Source organism: Chinchilla lanigera, unplaced genomic scaffold, assembly GCF_000276665.1.
Source record: "Chinchilla lanigera isolate Chin_1 unplaced genomic scaffold, ChiLan1.0 scaffold00028, whole genome shotgun sequence".
Taxonomy (NCBI): domain Eukaryota; kingdom Metazoa; phylum Chordata; class Mammalia; order Rodentia; family Chinchillidae; genus Chinchilla; species Chinchilla lanigera.
The window spans coordinates 10,982,468-11,005,340 of record NW_004955429.1 but is presented as its reverse complement, the minus strand read 5'-3'; the positions used below and the strand labels follow the sequence as shown (position 1 = coordinate 11,005,340).

The following is a 22,873-nucleotide window of genomic DNA, read 5'->3' as shown; positions in this document are numbered from 1 at the left end:
TGGCAATCGAATAACAGCTATGAACTGGTCCAGAGCAATGCTCAGATTTAGAGATACTCTGAGAGTTTCGGAGAGCCCTGAAGCTCAGGATGATGAATTTGCTGGTTGTCAGTCACTCAGGATCAATTATCTCTGCAGTGTGGAAGTGCAGGGGAAACACAGGAAGGCAAATTTACCTTACCGTTAGCTCTGGAGTACTGTTTGCTTAGCTTTTCCCTCAACTTAGGTCCCACACTTGGGTTCAAACAGCAGAAATCTCATGAAAGGAAGAGACCCAACTTCACTACGTATTTAGGGATTCGCAAGTAAGGGGTATTTTTCCCCAATTCTCTAAGAACCACCAGCAGTGCAAATGTAACAAATGCATAAGAAGAATTTATCTAATAATCACATAATTATGCAAAAGAGTGTACTAAATTCTGAAAAATTAAAACAGATGTATATAAATTATTGCCAAGTGTATAATTTAATTAGAAAAATTGAAAAACTATTTAGGGATTTGGTTAACACCAAACTAACTAAAAATGTCAGACCATAAAGGCCTCCTCTTCACACCAATTATTACTCAGGGAAGATGTTGTTTTCCAGGCAAACTTAAGCCTCGGAAATGAAAATTCACGGTCTGGCCAATAAATTCACTTCCCCTCTCCATACAGGAAAGACAAGGCAGGTTTCAATGGATGAGACAGAGATAGGTGGTGTGCCAACTCTAGGTTTATAAAAATTCAGATCTATAACCAAGAGACTTCCATAATCCTTAGAATTAAAGCTGCTTTTGTGGTTGTTCCTCTTTCCCTCACCACAAACAAGGGCAACAAAACAAATTTGAAAGCTATTTAGAATATCAACAAACTTACATGTGTGGGCTTGAAAACTTCATAAAGCCCAATACAAAACTGTAATATGTAGGTTTTGGAAAAACTTATCATAGAAGATCAGATAAAATTATTTAAGTCCTTCCAAGTGGCTGTTTGCATTCTTACAGAGGCAAAAGTCTTTCCCGTGGAACACAGTGCTAGCACAAAGCTGGCAGGCAATGAAACTCCATCTCTGCACTCTCCGCTTGAACCTTTTCTCTACTGACACCGGAGGAAAACAGTAATTTACTGTAAGTGTTCGATGACTCATGCAGTGACAATGCCCCTGAGAGTACAATTTTTTCTTCTGTGTTTCTACAGCTCAGTAAAATCACAGTCAGTCTAAAAATGTCCCCTGTGTAGCTCAGAAAACCATAGTAATTTAATAAGGCTCAGAAACCCTGGCTAACTTGGAGGGCTTCATGCAGACGGCAGTGCTGTGGAGAGCGTCAAGACAGCTATCCCAGTGGTCATGCAAGCACAGATTAGGGCAAAGAAAACTTGACAGTAGGTAGCAGACCAAATGCAGACACATCATTCGATCCTACAGTCTGTGCTAAAGGCAAAAATGTGTGAGCTTTTTCGTGCAAAAAAAAAAAATCTCCAAAGAAAAATTAATTTTTCTTTCAAAATAGCCTTTTGTGTTTCGTATTCACTACACCATTTTAGTTAGGCTACACACTCTCTCTGCCCATAAGACTTACTTTCAAGTTATTGTTGAGACAGCTAAGGAGGGTAGGGGGTAAAGCGATCTTCTGATACACTTGTCAAGATGTCTGAAGTTTGTGGGGGGCCTTCGAAACACACATGTATAATTACTTCTTCAAGAAATGCACACAAGGTATCATGTCAAACGTGAAGAAGTCTCAGCTAAGCTCTGCTTTTGTCTCAGGGAGATCAAGATTATTCACAGCATGGGGTACAGAGAAAAAGAGCTGGAAAGTCGAGTCAGAATTATTACCAGAGGAAAGCGCTTGGGTCTTCCTGAGTCTTCACAGAGGATGAGATTTGTTTGGGGAGCTATTGAGTTTTAGAACATGAATCACATCACTATTCAAATGCAAGAATCAAAACATCCTCTGGAGTAAAATATAAATTATGTCATTGATGCTATTAGTATAATTAAACAGAGAACTGATTACCTTTTATTTTGAATGATTTGAACTTCTGAGCTAATTTTATGCAGATAATTATCTCTCCCGTGCAGCACGAACAAACTAGGGTGTTATTTGCAATTCAAACTCTCGCCTCGCTTGCCTTGCCACTACTCTCTCCTGCCCAAGCTGCTTCTGAAGCTTTGACTTCCTCATAGCTGCCCCCACTTCCATATGGGAATGCCCTGCTGTTCCAAATACCGGAAAATATAGTATTTCTCCCTTGTATCTTAGACTAAGTTCCCACCGTCCAACCACTTACCCACAGGACCTCCTACTCCACTTGTATTCTCACGTAGTGTACCACGAAGTTTCAGATGTTATACTTGCAATGCATCCTACCTTCTACATAACTGAGGTTTCCATTTTCCCCTCTACCTCCTTCTCTCTTTTGTTACTTTGAGCCTTGGTATTTTCCATCTTTAATAAGCTTCTTCTTTCTTGGCTTATGGGGTCTTTTAACCCTAGGTTTTTATAGTCCGGTTTGGCCCTAAGGTCTTTACTTAAAATTCTCCAAGACTCTTCATCCTTTTGAGGATAAATTTTGCATAGTCCACAGGGCCTTCATCTCGGCCTTGTCCTTAGGTTCCATTGACCTTAGGTTCCATTTTTACCCTTTCTGTTGGTGTAAAGTGAGGCGCAGCTCCCGTCGGTGAGTGAGTGGCTGAGCCTAAACAGCAAGCACCTTTGCTCTTGTCTTTGCATACAGAAGAGATCTGTGTGTTGGATGTTTTTTTTAAACCAAAATGATTTATACATAATTTTAAAAACCAAGACTATATTCAACATATGCTTCTATGCTCAAATGAAATGAAACTTTGGTCAAGTGGGAAAAAAAAATGAAATGAAACAAAAGTAACAACCATGAAAAAGATTTCCGTGACCCAAATTCTTACCTAATGTCTGCTGGAAAACTGCCCTCCAGCCTCTTGCTGTTTGAAGAGAATCTGTCTTGAACACCAGAAGCATGCTGTTACTGCTGCTCTTAAGAACCGGTGGACGTGTAGAACCACAGAATTTGCCAAGAAGGGGATCGCTGATGTTAGCACCATCATAAACTGCCACGAAGTCATTGGAGCACAGAGTGGAAGGGACCACACTAAAATCTCCGAACCTGTGAAGTGTATCTCATTAATACTGATGTTCTCCTTTGAATGCCTATGAAATTCCCCAGTTCTTGTAAGAAAAAAAGAAGCACATAAGGCAAAAACTGAAAGCAAAACATCTGAGCTTTACTTGGTGAGAAATATTATATGTAAGACACCACTTGAGTGATGCATTCAAAAGTTTAACATACATATTCTGAGTAACTACATACAAATGTCAAAAACTTTGACAGCTGAGCAATAGTATACAGTTCAACATGTGAACAAATTGCCAGTCTAAGATATATCAAAGTCCATCTGAGATCATGTTTTGATAAGCTGAACTAATTTATCATTCCAAAATATGGCACTTGTTCTGCCCTGGTTGTTTTGTGAGATGAAGTGGTGCTGTTACCCCTTTCGTTTCTTGTGAGAAGAATGTTAGGGTAATAAAGTGGAAGAAATGCTGGTTTCAGAATTACAGCTTCAGCCTTGTGCTGACAGTCTAGTTTTTCTCTTTTAAAATGCACTTCATGGCAAGATTAAGCACAACAATATGTGAAAACCAAACTATGGTATCTGGCACACAGTAGTTGCTGAATAAAGTGAAGTTATTATTATGATCATTTTAGAAGCAGGAATATGAGAGAACATACTTCTTATAAGAGATGCAAACATATAAGTAGTGGTAGAAAAGAATGAACAAAACTCTACTGGGTCTTATGTGATTGCTGTAACAAGAAATTTACAATTCTCTCTGAATTCCTTTCCAGGCACTGTGTGTCACTGAGACCCCAGGGTTAGAAATGCACCATTTTAGGTAAAAGCAGCCTTGAACTTTATTCCCCTGGAGAACAGGGAGCTGCATCCCTTCAACCATCTTGTGATCACACGGAATTAGACGAGGAATTTCCTAATGACGCAATGTATCTCTTACAGAACCAGTTTACAGGTGTTCTGATGCACGGCTGAAAAACCCATTGCTTAGCAGAGAATTTCTTTTTGAGAGACAGCATGGGGGAATACTAAGGATATGATTTTTGGAGGACATCTGATGTAGACTGAGATTCTAACTTGTCATTTCAGTGTGTGCTACCCTAGAAAGTTGTGCGACCCTCTCTCCCCAAGCCTCAGTTTTCTCATTGGTAAGACGGGAGACACATATACATTTCACAGGGCTGTTTAAGAATAATCAAAAACAAATAAGGAAGGCATTGATCAGCGTTTCCAGTGTCTGGTAAATGTCCAACAAATGTAAGTGCTTTCTCTAGCCCTTCCTACCCTCGCTGATTTCAAGACGGCCTTAGAACCTGGTAACCCATTATACGAAGCCCCTTCCACTGCTGGGGGGTCCTAAGAACTGTTTTTAATGGGTGGGAAGCCTGTTTTCCCTTTGAACATCATTGCCTTGCATGGGGCAGGGAAGAGTTCCCAGATTTGCCTGCCATGCAGAAATCTCCCTCTTCTTTCCTCTGAATTGCCTTCTAGATTATTGAGAGAAAGAATCAGTGCTCCCTGTGAGTAGAAGAATAGCTTTTCTGTGAACAAAGCTGGAAGTATTTTTTTTTTCTTGAGAAAGCAAATTTGTCTTACGTACTTGAGTAGAACCACTCTGTCATTTCTAACGGAGATGTTATACAGACAGTAGACACTGTTTGGGTAGTGGCCCTCTGAGTAGGAAGGACTCTTGATTGTTCCAGTGGATGAGTTGTATGTACCACCACACGCTGCAAAGGAAGGTGCAGAGGACAGTTATGATCCATAGTATGGAATAATGATGTTACATATTTTATATTATTGTACGTGTTCTCCTAAGTGAGATAATAATTCTTTTTCTTAAATTAGCTTTAATCTCTTTCAGTGTCTTTTGAAATAATTTTGTTTTTTCCATTGGAGTAAAGAATAGGAGACAGTAAAGGAGTAAAACCTGGGAAGAATATCTTAAGGCACACTTCAGAAAGGAGTAAGTATCTGTGAAATTAACAGTCAGAGTGAAAATAAGGAGGAAGTACATTTCACATGTGTGGTGCAGCTTCCTGTCCCATTATTTAACTGACAGATTGATAGATAATAGCGATAACTGGCAGTTGGGGTGTGTTCTAGAAGATCATGGAGATCGGGGAAAAAATTCAGCCTAGAAATCCTTAAAAATATAGATTCACATATCTTCCATTAAGAATAGAATATTATAAGGCGAAGTACTGGAAATCAGTTTCAGAAGTTTCAAGCTTTGTTCCTGTATGGGTCAGATACATAGTTCTTAAGTCCCCTGTATTTATATTTAGTTGTGAGAGTGGTAAAAAAAAAAATCCTACACTAACCCAAATTTGTATAATTTACCTTCTATAAGCATCAGGAAGCTAAGCCTCTCCACACTCTGACTCCATAATTATTAACCCAGAGTCTTTAGTTAGACCCAACAGTCAATAAAATGGCAGCCACAAAGTATAACACAGCTTCTCTGTACACAACATAAAATTACTACAGTAATTTTGCTTCAGCCTACATATAAGAAGGATCAGACTGTCGCACCTAATGTCAGATGCTTTACTCTTGCGGAAAGACAGACCTATGTGTACTTTATGATTCTAAAATTACAATGTCGTTAGTGTACCTTGATATTTCTGTGGTTTGTGCACTGTCAAAGGACATGCTCCACCTTCACCTCTGAGACATGAGAAACAATTTTTAGCTGCCATTTATGGTTCTTTGCTTATTTATTGTTTTTGCCTCAGCTGAACTCATGTGCAGGGAAAGCGCCTCTCTCTCTGCCTGTAAGTACTCATGGTCTCAGACCCCTGGGCACATCTGTCTTGAATTAAATGTCTACCTTGGGCAGCAGTTACTCTGTTTCATTCAATACACAACTATGTGCTCTCTGAAAATTCATCAGGGCCTAAATATCTTCCATCTTCGTACACTGTCAAGTCTTGGGGTCAGGATTAACAATGCTCTTTAAGTGAGGCTTATGTACCAGATTTATTAAAACTTGCACATTGTGTTTATGAAAAGGGGAGATTAAAAAGCAGAAGAATACAAAGCAGTGGTTTAATTCTCCAAAGCAGTGGTTGCTCCAAACAAAGAAAGCAAATATATTCTCCTTTTTTGTTCAACAAGACAAGAGGGAAGAAATGTTCATCGTTTAGTTTATCCCAGTGGTGCCGACGGGCCCTACACCACCATACAGAATCATACTTTACAAATGATAGCGTTTAGGATTCAGATAGCAGCTAATGTGAACAAATTATCAAGGCCCTTTTCACAAGTAAATAGACTTTTTTAGTCTTCCCTGTGGATGGAAAAAGTAATTTATCTGAAGGGAAACTATTTACCTTTCTACCATTAGCAGTGGATTTGGTTAAACAAAGACAAAACAAAGCAAGGAGACATTTTACAAACTAAGTCTGATTCACCGAAGTGGAGAAGCTATGGGGAAAACACTGTGTGCAGACTAGCCAAGCAAGAGGCGCAGAGACAAGATGGGAAACATAATCTATGATTTTCTTCGTAGCTCCAAAGCCTTTATCCAGCATTTGCCTTTGTTAGAGAAAAATTGTAAATTATAGCACAGTTGACCGTATCCACCTTTTTCTTTGCCTTTCGGGCTTGTGCATTTTGCAAGTCATTTTTAAAAAATCCTTTCTTATCAGAAGATCCATATAGATATTCTCTTATATATCTTCTAAATTGACAAAGTATTATTTTTTGTACTAACAAAGTGACTTGGGGAATAAAACAGGCACCAGACAACTCGGAATAATTCACACCTAAAGACATCTTTATATAATGAATGCAAAGTAAGACAGCTAGAATTTTCATTTTAACTTAAATCACAAAATAAATCTCAATCCTCCCTCTGGTTTGTCTCTTTTTAAGAAAAGAATGGCTAAATATCTCTGTCCCACGTATCTAATTCCCTTAAAGTCTCTGAATCTTCAAGCTGGTGATTACTGAATCACAGTGAAAACTGTGATTCAAATTACAAATTACTCAAGAAGAAAATTACTCAAGAAGAAAAAAGAAAATTCCAAACTGTATCGTAATAGCTACTCACTGATCGTCCGGTAGGAAACCTTGAATCCGAAGTCCGTGACGCGCGAGTTAGAGTAGAAGTGAAGCAGCACCGGACCGGCCACCCCGATGGTATCCAAGGTCTCCTCCCCGCACACGGTAGCCACAGGTGTGGAAGAGAGGCTGTCCCCTCTGAGAATGCGCAGACCGTCGCTGTCACAGTACCCCGTGGCGGCCGAGCGCGCTGCACAGAGTACGGAGCAAGCAGCGTTATGATCAGAAACCACACTGACAATCAATGCTGTAAACTTTAAACAAAACCTTATGACGATACGCAGAGGTGATATAAAAATTACAGTAAGAATCAAGAGATAATTGAGTACGTCGACTTTTAGCTTTGTTTCCTGATGAGACAGCGTGGACCCCAGGTTCAAAACAAACGCAACGAGAGTCATGATACATATTCTACCTTTAAAAAAATTCAAAATTTGCTGTTTATAATTCATGTAATGTAATAATTATAAACCAGAGACGCCTTGCCTCCTGGGGGATATTTGGCAATATCTGAAGACGTTTGTTGCTGAGCCATTGAAGCCAGAGTCGCTGATAAGTATGCTGCTGTGAATGGAACCATTCTCACAGGCCGCACGCTGCTGCTGCAACAAAGCGACCGAGCCCCATCAACAGCGCGGCCATAGGGAAGGTCTGCTCCAAGAATGTGCAAGAGACTCCTGCCATCAAGAGATCACTGGAAACCCCTTCGTGTTTTCTGAACAGCCAATTTCACTGCGTACCCAAATAAAATTAATTTAAGGCTCCAGTGATTGTAGAACTACATACCACTGTTCCTAAATTATAAAACAAATACAGAAAACAGAATAAGCAGGAAATTGAAATATATGAAATAGGAAATTGAAATATATGAAACAGAAAATGAATATATTCATATATAATTATATAATATATTATTAAATTAATATTATAATATATTGATATGCAATATATAAAACAGGAAATTGAAACATAAAAAAACAGAATAAACAGGAAACTGAAAAGAATGTTACAACTACAACTTCTCCAGTCATTTTCACAGGTGACTAGGTACTGGGTCACATGCATTGCAATCCTTTGTGACCCAATTTTTAGTGACATAAAATAACACACTAACATGCATTTCTATGTGATTAGTCTTTTGACACATTTATTAATGCATGCATCAAATTAAAGATTACAAAAGAAAATTACTCAAGAAGAAAAAAGAAAATTCCAAACTGTATCGTAAGTGTTAAGCACTTGTCCATATTCCATAAATTCTAGGCTCTCTACCTTCAACTAAAAAATTGTCAGAAAAACACTGTTGGACACAAATATTTGAGGCTGTTTCATATTACTTCATTAGAATAAACTTCTAGAGTTTGAGTTACTGGTACTAAGGCAAGAATCTTTCTAGGTTTACCAACTGACCTTCTGGAAAGATGTTACCAATTCACACCTGCACAGGGTTTAGGAATTTGCCATTCTTCCCAGGTCTACATTTCCAGCACCCTAGACAGGACTTTGTACCTGTTGGTAATCACTCTCTACCCTTTCTATTTTTATTGCTCTGCCAGCCCTACATGACCACAAATCTACTTTCTTTATCTATGGATTTGTCTATTTTGAACATTTCACAGGAACAAAATTACACAATATGTAAACTCTTGTGATTGGCCTCTTTTACTTAATGTTTTTGAGGTTCATCCAGGTGGTAGTACATGTCAATATTCCATTCCTCTTCGTGGCAGCATAATATTTCATTGTGTGGTTATATCACATTTTTAAAAACATTCATTCATCAGAGCCAGGTGTGGTGGCACACGTCTGTAATTTTAGGGCTCTGGGAGGCTGAGGCAGGAGGATCATAAGTTTGAGCCTACTCTGAGCAAATTAGCAACTTAGTGACACCCCATCTCAAAATAAAGAAATAAAATAAAAAGGACTTAGGATATAGCTTAGTGTGAAAGCCCTGGGTTTAACCCTTAGTACTGAAAATATATCATCAGTTGAGAAGCACTGATACATTTTCATTTTGGATGCATTAATATGTACTCACTTGGGTATATAACTAGGAGTAGAATTGCTGGATCATACCCTAACTCCACATTTAAAAATGTGAGACCCTGGCACTCTATTTTCTTGAGTGGCAGCAGTATTTTATAACCATACTCACAATACATAACGTTCTAATTTCTCTACATAGTTGTCAACACCGGTTATTGTTTACTTTTAGAATTATAGCCACCCCAGTGGTACAAGCCACCCTGTGGCCATGCTTACAAGCCGCCCTTGTGAAGTGGTAGCTCGTTGTGGCTTTGAGATCATTTCCTTGACTTACGATGCTGAGTACCTTTCCATGTTTATCGTCCATCTGTGTATCAAGTCAACTCTGCCCTCCTGCTGTAGAGACGCCATCTTTCTCTCTTTTGGGCCCCTGCTTTGAAGGCTGCTACTCTACAGCCAGGAGAGGAACCAGCCCCAGCAACCCTCATACTGGAGCAGTACAGAGGAAGCGCAAGAGCAGGAACACATTTGATAACGTCATTCACACGCTAAAGCAAATGCAGTTAAGGCTCTTTCATGTCTAAGCCAAGCTGGACTTTTCCCTGCAACCGTGCCTTAGAAATTCCTAACAACATGGCAGCACTTTACTGTTATCATCATCACTGCTGTTTCTCTTGAGAACAGAACCTCTCCATCCTGTGTTCTGTTGATGTACGATTGACTGCCCCAAAGCAGGACACTGCACCCAGTGCAGGCCAGGTGGACACACCTGAACTGTGAATGACGGGGGACAGTGGTAGCAGCCAAAGACGTTCAACTTAGAAAACAGGGTCAGCCACGCTTCCTGACGCACGCACGGAGGAATGAGAAAGAAGGGTGCTATCATGCAGAAAGCAGCAAAGGGGCGGGGAAGGGAGGCCGGCGAGGGATCCCTGCCTCTGCTCCCCCTGTTCTAGAAGTCTTTTATCCTTTTCCTGCTTTTAAACCTTTCTTTGATGATATGAGATAACCCGGAATCCTCCTAATAATCCCAGCTTTGTATCTAATCGACCTTGAAGATAGTCTACTCCTTTTAACTGAGAGGATCTTGACACACACATTCATGTTATGCATCCGTAGAGTACAAAGAGCCAGGGTGCTCCTCCCCACTTCTTGGATCTGAGGATTAACTTGGACAAAGCTGATGTTTTCATCAGAAAATATTTGTGCAGTTTAAATCTGGATTTTAGGAATATATTTGGTTCCTCAGCTTGAGGATATTGTGAGGCATCAATTGAAGATCCTATTTATTAAATAAGCCTCAGAGAATTCCCTTATTTTGAAAATCCTAGAATAGAAGTGTTTCTAATCGGTCATAAATGTGAAAGACTTAACTTTAATGATTTTACCATGTAATTAGAAGCAATGTGATATTGGGAAAAATAAGACAAGGATGAAATTAAATTCAGATTCATACTTTGAGTACTGCCAAATTATGTACTTTAATTACCACTTCCGAATTTTTCTTGAACACATACAAAAGCTCAGATGGAGTCTTAAAAATGCAGAGTAGATGACTTTGAAAATAGAAAACACTTTGTGTTGGCTATAAAAACATCTTTACTGAACAGCCATGTACAAAGTTACAGATCCAAACTCACAGAATGCAGGGAAACATTCCTGACCCCAGGCTGAACTCCTGGCCCTGTGTTTGCTAAACAGCCTCCTATGCAGGTGCCTTTCAGTTTTAAAGCTGCTTTACAAATTGTTGGGCTGAGGATATAGATTATCACAGTGGTACACAGCTTAGAAAATCATGGCAAGGGTATGACACTTAAGGTAAAGTGTGCTGTATACTTGATTATTCTTCCAAAAACTTAGTTAAAGGAGCTAGTTTAATTATAAATTAATAGCAGTGGTTTACTGAGACATAACCAGAGCCCATGAACTGCTTACAAATGGTGGGAGACAAGAAGAAAGTCTGTTGGGGAGACATAGAGGAAGTTGAGAGGGGATGTGAGGGAATTTGAATTTCTTGGTACATGACAATGTAATATAAATCAAATTGTTCAAGATAATCTGCTTGTTCTCAAAGCCTGACTCAGTCGAACTGAAAACTGTGATACTTGGAAACATTTAATGGATTAAAGTATCCTTCCATCCTTTCCCACTGTGACTTCTTTCACAGAGGCTGTCCTTACAACTTGGCAAAGTTGTGCAAATCTAAAGATGTATCAAGAACTAGTAAGAACAGGTAATAGGTAAGAAAATGAGGTATAAATACTGTGGCACAAGAAATCAAGTAATGCACACATATCTTTTTTAAGGGCTACATATCACATCAGTGTGTTCGATCAAAGAAATCAGCATGATTCTTCCATGAGAAGATAGTAGGTGATAAAGACAGTGACCATCAGAAAATAATTGAATATTTCTCCATAATTAAATGAGGAATCCATTGCTCATAATTATATGTACACAGCACTCTCAAGTAGAAGACAGTTAAGTATGACCAGGGTAACTATCTGCTAGGGAGAGGCAGGAACTTTGTCAAGATCTAGATAAAGTTCTTTAAGAAACAAGGTAGATCTCAAAGTTGAGTTTAAGGCCAACAGGTGACATTGAATCAGGCACAAGAACCTGTTAGGAAGACAAGCTCCCTGAAATTGAACAATATATTCTCCTGGGACTACAGTCCATGCCGTAGGACAGGCAGCTACAATCGTTGTCACTTCTACCTTCCATAAATGATTTGATACATATTTACTGCTGAGACATCTAAGCTGTAAAGCAATTGAGCATGATTGGTTTTTATGACTGCTTCTATCCTCCCCACACATATTTATTGTTTGAGATGTGTAGGCGTTCTATGTAAAGTACTGAAATACAAGTTTTATTACATTTTTGTGGACTTTACTACAATACAATGTCTAATTCTGAATTCTATTATGATTCTAAAACTTTGGGAAGAAGTAACAGAAAACTTAAGGCTGAGGAACGTGGCAAATAGCATAAACTTGTGGAATTTAGATTCAGTCTATAGTTTTTCTTCAGAGTCATAGGGAGAAAGAGACAAAGTGCCAAAAGGGACTAAGCTTAATGGAGTATCGTTTAGTTAGGACACTGTGAACAGGTAGATAAAATCAGGTCTTTTTGGGGAAGGAGTAAAGGGTTTCGAGATGGCAAGTGATTTAAGGGAAAGCACTGACAGGCATCTGTCCCCTGCCTAATTAGCTTCACTCTGCAAAGCACGGAAACCGGTCTTTTCACTGGCAAAGTGCTTCAGCAGAGAGAAGCACAGACTAGCGCAGAACTAAGCTCCATCCAGCGCGAAGGCCAGAGCCTTCCAACAAAGCAAGTTCCTGTGCAGCAGAGCCGAAGCAGGAATCTCACAAACTAAGCAGTTCCATCTAACGCCCTGCCAATTTTAATGAAATACCCATAAGAAGTATTTAAAAGGAACCATTGCTCAATTTCTTCTAAAATAATTCATTGTGCAATGTGCCCGCATTCTGAATTCTTTAAAAACAAGCGAGAAAGCAAAGAGAAGAATTGGTAAGTTGCATAACGCCACTTTTCTTTAAAGTTTAAATAAGTGGAAATGTGAAATGAAACAACCGGCAAAACTCAATTATTGTGCTATGAGATGAGCAAAAAGAAAAATCTAAAACTAACTTTTGTTTCCTTTCTCCTTTTAGTGTTATATTAGATGTAGCTTGTAAAACAGGACTTCAAGCTAATCAGAGAATTCAAGCAAATATTAGGTAGGACTTCCCAGCTGATGGCTCTGAAAATGTAACCCAACCCTGACTGATTTTTGAGACTGTCCCTAGAGGACAAAGAACAAAAGCACTTAGCTCTTTCGTAGCCCCCACCACATGGGCTAAGTGCTACCCAGGCAGCCAATATGTGGCAGTTGCTCTGGATCTGAGCAACACTGAGTCCGTGGTTAGCTTAGAGGTAAGATTTTTTTCATTAAAAATCTCCAGGGACTGGTGACGTAGCTCAGCGATACAGTACTTGCCTTGTTTGCACGAAGTCCTGGATTTGACCCCAGCACCACCAAACAAACAAACAAACAAACAAGCCCCTTGCTATCACTAAGATGAATCAATGTTATAATCCAATTTTAATGATAGAAAAATTGAGCTGTAGAAGGCCTTGGCTTACCTTGGGTTAACTCCATCTACTAAGTGCTTTATCTACAACGTAAAAACTAGGGCCTATAACTTTTCTAGCAGCTTGAGGGCATCAACTTGGCCACATGGCTAAAAGATCACAAAAATACACTTTTGGACTGTTTAATATTTGGGGAAATAAAGTAAGTATTTAGTAACACCCAATTCCAAGATGAGCCCAAGTGGTAACAGTCTGTAGTTTGTAAAATGGTTTATATTGGAAATGTAAAAGTATTGAGAGAGTTAGAGAAATTTAGGCCAACATAAAATAATGCACTTCTAAAACAACTTTCTTTATGGTGAGTGGAGAGGGGTTCACTGAGCTTCTGCAGCCTCCTGGTAGGAAGAGCTCAAGTGAGCAGCTGCGTAATCGGTATACATGTCTGAATAGTCAAATCTTCCTTAACTAGTTGTCAGCGTGTAGTAGCCACAATGAAGGGATGATTTGTCCACATAGAAAAAGGACAAATCTTCCCAACTAGTTGTCAGCATTTAGCAGCTTCCCCATAGTATTCTGTAGCCTGAGACTGCCCATCTTCTCCTTGCCAGTTCTATCTTTCAGTGCTAATGGTCCATTAAGACAACAGTTCTAGAACCCTCCTTTTCATCTTAGTCAGCAGTGACCCCACTGGCATGCTGGGCCCAGCAAGACTCAAACAGAGTCTCTCAGAACCACTTCCTACTTCCTACAGCAGCTGGAAAGACCAATGCTCCTTCCCCAAAGCCATGACCTTCTTTGAGAACAATTCTCAGTTGTATCACAGCAGAAGTGCACATGAATCCCTCAGGCTCCCTTCAGCAGGGCCTGGGAAAGGTTATTTTTGCTGTAGCTGAAGACTCCAGTTTGTTGGGATTCAATAAATGTCACCATCAATGTGGTCAGAAAGAAAAAATCTAATTATAAAATAAATTTGATTAACATTGCCCTTTGTGGGGAATCATCATAACTCGATTAGTCTAGAGCTAGGAATTATCCCCTTAGCAGTGTGAAAAGGTTGAGTACTTGTAACACAGGAAGTGTCACCAGACCTTTCTATAAGGATATTACCTTGTTAAAAAAAAAAATCAGACTCTTCAACTGGGTGCAGATTAGCAAATCGTTACTGATTAGTAGTAATTAGTCTGGCACTATTGACTTCCCTAGCTACTATTTTACATATCCAGTCATCTGCTTTATAACAATGAGGACACATTCTGAGAAACACATCCTTAAGTGATTTCGTCGTTCATCTGTGCGCACTTACACAGACTAAGAAGGCTACAACACCACCAGGTGATACAATAGGAGACCACTGTCATCTATGCAGTCCATCCTTGATCGGCAGATGTCATTATGTGGGGCATGACCCTTCTGTGTGTTTGTTAATAAAAGCAAAGAGTTATTAGAAACAAAGAAAAAGTAGTTTGCACAAGTCATGTGATAAGGAAGTGGGTGGCCTGATGTTCACATTCACCTTAAAACTCTATGCTCCCACTGCACCTCATGCCAGGAAGTGCACCTCTGAAGTGTGCTACTCCTTTCCCACCCAGAAAATCAAGCTCAGGGAATTATGTTTCAGGTGCTGTAAGGCTCCTTACAGTACATGTGCTGCTGACTTCAGCCATGCGTTTGTGGCCTCATAGTGCATTTACTGGTGTGTCTGAATGGCATCGGCCTGCAACATGTTTATCTAATTTAACGTAAAACGAAAGCAGATGGGAATGTAAAATCTGAGCCATGAGTTTTCCTGTTACTAAAATAACTTTTACCCATAAAGAAATAGAACAAATGGTATAACAAAAAAAATCATCCATAAATCACACAGTGATAACAAAGTACTGCTTCACAGACTTACAGATGTGATTCATATGTATAACTCTAAATAGAAATCAGATCATCTTGTATAAACCATTTATCAATCTTCATGATCATCTTTTTATGTTACTGAGATTTTGTGCCAGCAAATGCTAACAAATTATATTTTACTTCATATTCTACGTTTACAGTGACAGGTATCCATATATAGTTGGCATTTCCTATTATGTCCTAAAAAATACCGCCACAGAGTTCTAGAAAGGAAGGTGATGCCATAGAAAAAGGAAAAAGTATGGGAAGCTTCATATAATTTATCAATGTACAAATGTGTCACTTTTACGTTTTTATTTTTACAGTCTAAATCTCCTGGATACTGAATACTACAGACCCCATCTTGTTAAGTGTAACTTTTCTCTGCCTAGAGAGACTAACCCAAAGAGAAAGACATTCTAAATATGCAGAAATGGCTTCACAAATAGTGAAGCTGAGAAGTAGCTAACTTAGAAAAATTATTACAACTATGAGGAATTGAAAATACCCTTTTACAGGGATTTCTGCTCTATGTCCTGATATCCATTAAACACCAAGCTGTGTCTGTGATTAGACAGGGCCTAGTCCAAACCCATGGCCCACTCTTCCATCTGCCAGCTCTAATGCTCTAGGGCAGGGTGGCGAAGCTATGGCAAGTGTATTATGTGCTTTTCTGTTAAGACAAAGCAGTCACTATATGGGCTGGTTTTTTCTAAACAATAACCTCAGTATTTAGGTTTAATCACAGTGTTGGCACTTCGTGATGAATAAATGGGCTTTGGGCTGCAGTCTGGGTACTCATCTCTAAAAGGTTCGACATTACTGCTAAATTTGGAAATGAACTTAAGAGGAAATGCTCATGGCTAGGAGCTGCAGCCCTGAGTGATCACGAGAGGGAAGACAAAGGTCACAAAGAAAAAGGGCATGACATGCAAAATTGATCAAACAATATAAGCACTAACTGTCCTTTCAATGAATGACTAGAAATCAGTAGTACTATTATCTGAGCTATCTTGTGTGTGTGTGTGTATATATACACATATAAAATTTATATCTTGTAACCTGAGCAACTGTTTTGAAGATACCAATATGCAATATAATAATCATTGTTAATTTCCTACCAGCTTGTTTTGAAATTCTGTATCGTTTTGTTGTTTTTTTTCTCTCTTTAAAATTAAAAAAAATAGAGGCTGGGGATTTAGCTCAGTGGCACAGCATCTGCCTGGCAAGTGTGAGGTCATGAGTTTGAGTCCCAGTACCGGAAAAAAAAAAAAAAAAAATTAAAAAAAAAAATTCACAGAAATAGTGGGAAGGAAAGCTTATACTTACACTTTATTTTTTTAATCGGAGAAAAAATGTTAAGTATTATTTTATAAGTTAAATAAAACCTAGTTTACTACTATAAAGAAGAAAAGGAGGGGCTGGGGATTTAGCTCAGCGGCACAATGCCTGCCTGGCAAGCATGAGGTCATGAGTTCAAGTCCCAGTACTGGAAAAAAAAAAAAAAAAGCGGAGGGATGAAAGGAGAGTTCAGGGCAAATTTATAAAAGCAGAGCATAAATATTAATCTTATTAATTCACTCACTCAGTACTTGCTGCACACAGATTTTGACTCAACAAGACAGTTTCTGTCACAGGTTAGTACGTGTGTGTGTGTGTGTGTGTGTGTGTGTGTGTAGTGTGTGTATCCATTCACATGTATATGTATAGAGTGTAAGTGCGAATAAATATAGTAAAAGCTATTTTGACATACAACACATTTCATACTAATTTTCTTTAACCAATTTATATGATACTTACACCCTTTAGGTTTTTATTCTATTTTTCACTTCCAGATGGAATCTATAATGCAGTGCTCATGTTCTTTAAAAGTTGGATGGAATTTTATTCACACTTACATTAAATCTACTCTGTAACATATGTTGATTCTTTTCTTCAAGTGGTGATGATAGACTGTCTCTACCTCTATTCACTTGTTACTTTCTTAAGAATTGTTTGTAATTTATTTAAGAGTAAACTTAGCATCCATAGCTAAGGATGTAGAGAAAGAGAATGCTTTCACACTGTTGGTAGAAATGTAAACTGGCAGAGTATTGTGGAAACAGTGCAGAGATCCCTCAAAAATTAGAACTAAAACTACCATATAATCAAGCTACTCCATTCCTGAGCATATATACAAAAGAAATGAAGTCAGTATGTTAAAGAGATCATTGCATCCCACACTCACTGCAGCATTTTTCATAAGAGTCAAGACGTGGAATCAATGTAAGTGTCTGTCCGTGGGTGGAAGATGAAGGAAACACAGCAGAATACTACTCAGTCTTAAAAGAAGGAGCTCTGTCATTTGTAACGCAGGGATGAACCTGACATCATGCTCAGAAAGATAAATACTGCATGATCTCACTTCCATGTGAAATCCAAAACAGCTGAGCTCTTAGAAGTACAGGGCTTCTATGGTTACCGACCCCTGGGGGAAACCAGATGGGAGGATTTTGTCAAAGAATACAAAACTCCAGTTTATTCTGCAGGAAGAATAAATCCAGGAAATCTATTGTATAATATGGTGACTGGTGACTATAACTAGTAAGAATGTATTTATTCACTGCTTGAAAATTGCTAAGAAAATAGATTTTAACATTCTCACCACCAAAAATGTCAAAGAGTGTGAGTTAATGGATATATTAAGTAGCTTGATTTGGTCATTCCACAATGCATACAAATATCAAAACGTCATGGTGTGCACTTTAAAAACACAACTTTCATCCACTAAAATTAAATAACTTCTTGAAAAAGAGCAAACTTACCTTCCAAATGGAGAGACACGAAAGTCAAAAGAACCATAGAGTGGGGACCACCCCTTATGATGTAGGTGCAGTTCATATTGTTGTCATACTGTTTGGGGAAGTTTGGAGAAATAATGTAACCCGAGGAGCCAGTGAAGTTACGGCCACATCCTACGTGAGAACACAAAAAGCGTCATCAGGACATCGGTGCTCGCGTGCAATGTCTATTTAATCAGTAAAGGAAAGGTACCACTCCATCAATTCTCTAGTGACAGTTTCCTGAGATTTTCCAACCAGAACAAGCAATAACTGAAAGGAGAAAGCTTTGATTTAAGAAAAAAATGTGTAATGGGATATTACTCATCTATAAAGGGCAAATTTGAGTCATTTGTAGAAAATGGATGCATTTAGAAAATATAATGTTGAGGGAAATAAACCGGACACAGAAGCTTAAGTACCATATTGTGTCTCTCACTTGAGCAAGACAAAGAACAAACAAGGAGGATAAGAAAGGATGGACAGAAGGAGACAAAGGGCTGCCTCTCTTGCACCTGGGCAGAGGTCCAAGAGACTAAGGGTGAGAGGTGGGGGTAGAGAAGGGGAAATGAGTAGAATAAGGACATGCCATGTACAGGAACCTAAAACCTCGATGAGTGTAAACATCCTCTACCATAAACAAGTGCTGAGACGAATAATATCAACAAGAACGAAACTGAAAGGCTAGCTAGAGGAGCAGGCAGAGGAGGAGAGGCGAAAGGATTAGAAAAAAAGAAACAAGATAAGTTACGCACATGCACCCACTGCCCAAGGTGATTGTAAACTGAACTTCAAATGTGTATTAATAAAAATGAAAAAGCTCCACCAAAATAAAAATAAGCATATGTGTAAAATAAGAATATTTTATATGAAAATACTGAAGAATTTTGGTACTAAGTAGTAGAAATTCTACCCCACGTACACTGAAAATATGGTTCATGTAAATTAAAGAACTGATAAAAATTATGTACATCTAACTAATATTTTATACCCTTAGTGTTTTGAAAATGTCCTATTAAAAAACTGTTATTGTTACTATTAGATGTTTATATGAATAATGGTAGTTGCTTTTAAAAAGTAACTGAATTCACAGTTCTTATCAAATTCTCACATGAATCCTTGGTGTGAGAAATAAAGAAAAAACATCTTTTTACCATCAGATGACACTTCTTTTCATAGAGCCATTAGCTAGTCAATTCATACCACTCCCTGACCTATCAACTATGAAACGATCCTTTTAAGCTGATATGTACATGTATGAAAATCTGAAGACCTACATGAGGCATGGGGTGTCTTCCATGCCTTCCTTCCCACTTTCTTCATTCCCTTATTTATGACCGAACCATCCATTTTTTGTTTTCATTATTCTCTCTAATTCCTTTCCTGCAATCTTCTCCTAAACAGTGATTTCCAGTGAGTGGCTACGTGATCTAACTCAGCCAGCAGGCACAGGGCACTGCCTCTCAGGCTGGGACACTGCTCCCACCCCCACTCATGCAGTTTGTGTGCAGTGGTCATGGAAGTGCCCCATGTAGCCAGCTAGGAAGGGAGAATCCCCATGAAGTGGCTTCCAAAGTTTACCGAGCTGACAGGCCTCTGATGAGAGATCTGACACGCAAGCCCACACATACGGAAATGCTGGCTTCAGCTGGATCTGGGCTGATGCCCCCAAACCTGCAGGTTTTTCAAGCCCCCAGGAGATTTTGATGTAGGCGGTCAGTGCGCCCTAAGCCAGGAACAGTGGTTGTCTACCCACCATCACCTAAGTGTCTGCCAAACACTGCCTACTCTGGATTCTAGGTGTGTGTTTAGGTGTTGGCTGATAGCACCTAAGTCTTTTTGCCATTTCTCAGTGGACCTCCTGTCCAGTTCAGTTCCGGTTTTGCTGATAGTTGAAGGATGGGTGTCTCTTCCAGATTAGATGACTCGCTCCTACACTTTCTCTCACGTCCCCAGTTCAAGCCACCCCTGGCATGGCTGTTCTCAGTGCCCCAGCACTGCTTGTGGCACCCACACTCTTTCAGTAATGTCTGGCTTAGTTTTCAGTGCTACTCACGGCTTACGTAGGACGCCGAGAAGCCCTGGGCTGGCGTCTCCTGCGACTGGAAGACCATAGTGAATGCATTTTTTGATATGATGATCGGGCTGGGAGCCACGTCCCCACACCGTGTGGTCAACAGGCTGTCGAAGGTCTGCTCAGGTCCTGCCCACACCTAGAAGAGCCATAAACAGGAGTTAGTGTCTGCAGTTTCCCCCCATCTATATTTTAATGTGCTTAGGCTTTAAAATAATGATCCCCAAGTATACACAGAAAAAAAAAAGTAGTAAATAAAACACAAGCTAAAATATTTAAGCTGCTTTTCAAATAGTCTGTCCCATTTTGATTTCCAAAGGAGAGTGTGTTTATTTTTGTTTTGCTATGGATTTTTCTAAAATCAATCACTATCACATTCTTCTGAACTTCCACTTGACCTGATGTAGGTGACACTGCCTTCCCCAAGACACATTTGGCAATGTCCAGAGGTGAGTCTGATGGTCACATTTGATCTGTGGGGTGGTAGTGATTAGTGGGTGGGGGTTGGGCTTTTCAAAAAATGCTCAAGATACTTCCCACCCCCACCCCCACACACAACTGAGAATTATCTGGTCCAAGAAAGTAACTGGATGTGCATTAGTCTTACTCAACTATTCTACATTGTCTTCATGTTAAATTATACAAACTAATTCATTTTGAATACATCTCTTTCAAGGATATTCCTCAGGCAGAACCCAAAACATCAAGCCATAATGAGAAAGATTTCCATCAGGAAATCAATCCAGAGGAAGAGGTGTGAAATAGCCCTGATTCCTAGGGCTGATTTAATATTTCTCAGTTCTTTAAAGCCATGTCATTTCAATTGATTTTCAAACAGTAAATGTCTAGCTGTTACTACCCTCATTGCAGACAAATTATATTTGCCAATTATTAGATATTGTAGGTGCCTGGTATTAGAGCTACTGAGAACAAAAATACAGATATTCTGCCAAATGCTCAGGATTAAGGGACATTTCAATTAACATCCCCATTTGACCTAAGGTTTAGGTTAAAACTCTTTTAAGATTTTTTTCCTCTTAATCAACTTAGGGAAACAGTATACAAAATTTTCTATCTACATTTTATAAAATGATGAACATGACACTGAAAGATACTTATCTGCACTATTCTGACAAAGATTACTACATTACTACACAGACAATATTACTAAATAGGTAAAGGAAGAGCTACAAGTTTTAATAAAGAGCCTCAAGTTTTTAATGAACAACTTCAAACATGTTTAAGTGCTTACACTTTTCTATAGCCATTAATTATGAATCTGACATCTGTACCTTTTGACCTAAGAATATAAGCTTAGTAAGGATAATGCCAAAAATAGTACACAGTTATCAAGTGTCCAGTGTCTCCTGGTCAATCTAGAATTCATTTCACTGGCTACATGACCCAGGACTCAGCAAAACTACTGAATCTACATGTTCCTAAATGACCCTCTGCTCAAAAACTCTTTGACTCTTGTTAGAGTTTTACATAATTCAGTCTTGTTGTAAGTTATTTTGCCACCCAAGTTAATTATTTTTCAGAAAACAAATGTTTATTTACATAATTACAGATTCACATGCAGTTGTAAGATATAATGCAGAGAAATCATTGTACGGAGTTCTCAGTTCCCTCAGCTTACATAACCAGGTTATTGACATCTTTCAGAACTATTCATAATCAGGCTGTCGACATATGTGCAACCCACTGATTCACCAGTTTCCCAGTTTTGCTTGCACCTGTGCCTGTGTATTAAGTCACATAGAGGCTGTACACAACTGCATTCAAGATACTGCACAGTTCCAATGCCAGGAGGATACTTACAGTTACCTTTTCACAACCATGTGCAGTTTACTCCCACAGGCTCATCTCTATAAGCTCTGGCCATTTGCTTTCCATTTCTAAACTATTGTCATTTTATTTATTTATTTATTTATTTTCCTGGTACCAGGAATCGAACTCACTACCTCATGCTTGCCAGGCAGGCGCTGTGCTGCTGAGCTAAATCCCCAGCCCCTACTATTGTCATTTTAAATATTACATAAATGTCTTCTTTGATGACAGTCAACAACTTCTGCATCATCTAGTGACAGTTTTATTTTTGTCTAACCAGTATGTGTTTTATCAGTTTTGGCTTCCCTCACTACAATATCTGGAACTTTCAGTATTATGTTAAACAAAAGTGGTGAACATTCTACCTTTTTACCGAGCTCACAGGGAAAGTGTTCAGTCTTTTACCATTGAATGTGAGAATAATGATAGGGTTTTTAATAATGCTTTTATCATTTTAAGTAATTCCTATCTATTCCTAACTTTGTCAGATTTTTCTTATGAATCCATGCTTTATTTGGTCAAGTTTTTCCTGTACCAGTATATGATTATAAGATTTTTTTCTCCTTAGTGTGCTAATATGATCCAATATACTGGTTGATTTTCCATTGTTGGATCAATAAACCCATTTGGGGTAAACCCCACTAACTTACTGTTTATAAAGCTTCCTATACATTTCTAGATTTAGGTTGCAAGAAAAAATTAAGCATCTTTGCATCTAAGTTTGTAAGATATGGGTTCTCATGTTCTCTGTTGTGTTGTTTTTTTATTTTTTGTAAACTGCTTTTATCTAGTTTTGGTCAAGTAATTCTAATCCCATAAAATAAATTGGGAAGTGTCTACTTTCTGAAAGAAACTAAAGTTGCTATGAATTTTTTAGAATTGATAGTATTTTTGCAGCAAAATCATTTCAGGAGATTTATTTTTCAGATGTTTTTTCAATTATACTTCAATTACTTTAATAGTCATAAGGCTATCTTGATTATCTATTTTATATGGTTGAATTTTGGTAGCTTGTGTTTAT

General features: G+C 38.7%; 1 protein-coding gene across 1 annotated transcript in view; it reads right to left on the bottom strand.

Moving 5' to 3' along the window:
- Positions 1-22,873, bottom strand: part of Cubn (cubilin (intrinsic factor-cobalamin receptor)) — a 248,624-nt gene that overhangs the window by 32,957 nt on the left and 192,794 nt on the right. Inside the window, exons 55-59 of the mRNA XM_005386965.1 lie at positions 20,005-20,161; positions 17,934-18,083; positions 7,151-7,351; positions 4,694-4,823; positions 2,908-3,125 (exon numbers count right to left, since the gene is read on the bottom strand). Coding sequence (XP_005387022.1) covers positions 2,908-3,125; positions 4,694-4,823; positions 7,151-7,351; positions 17,934-18,083; positions 20,005-20,161 — 856 coding nt within the window. The remainder of the gene's footprint in view (positions 1-2,907; positions 3,126-4,693; positions 4,824-7,150; positions 7,352-17,933; positions 18,084-20,004; positions 20,162-22,873) is intronic.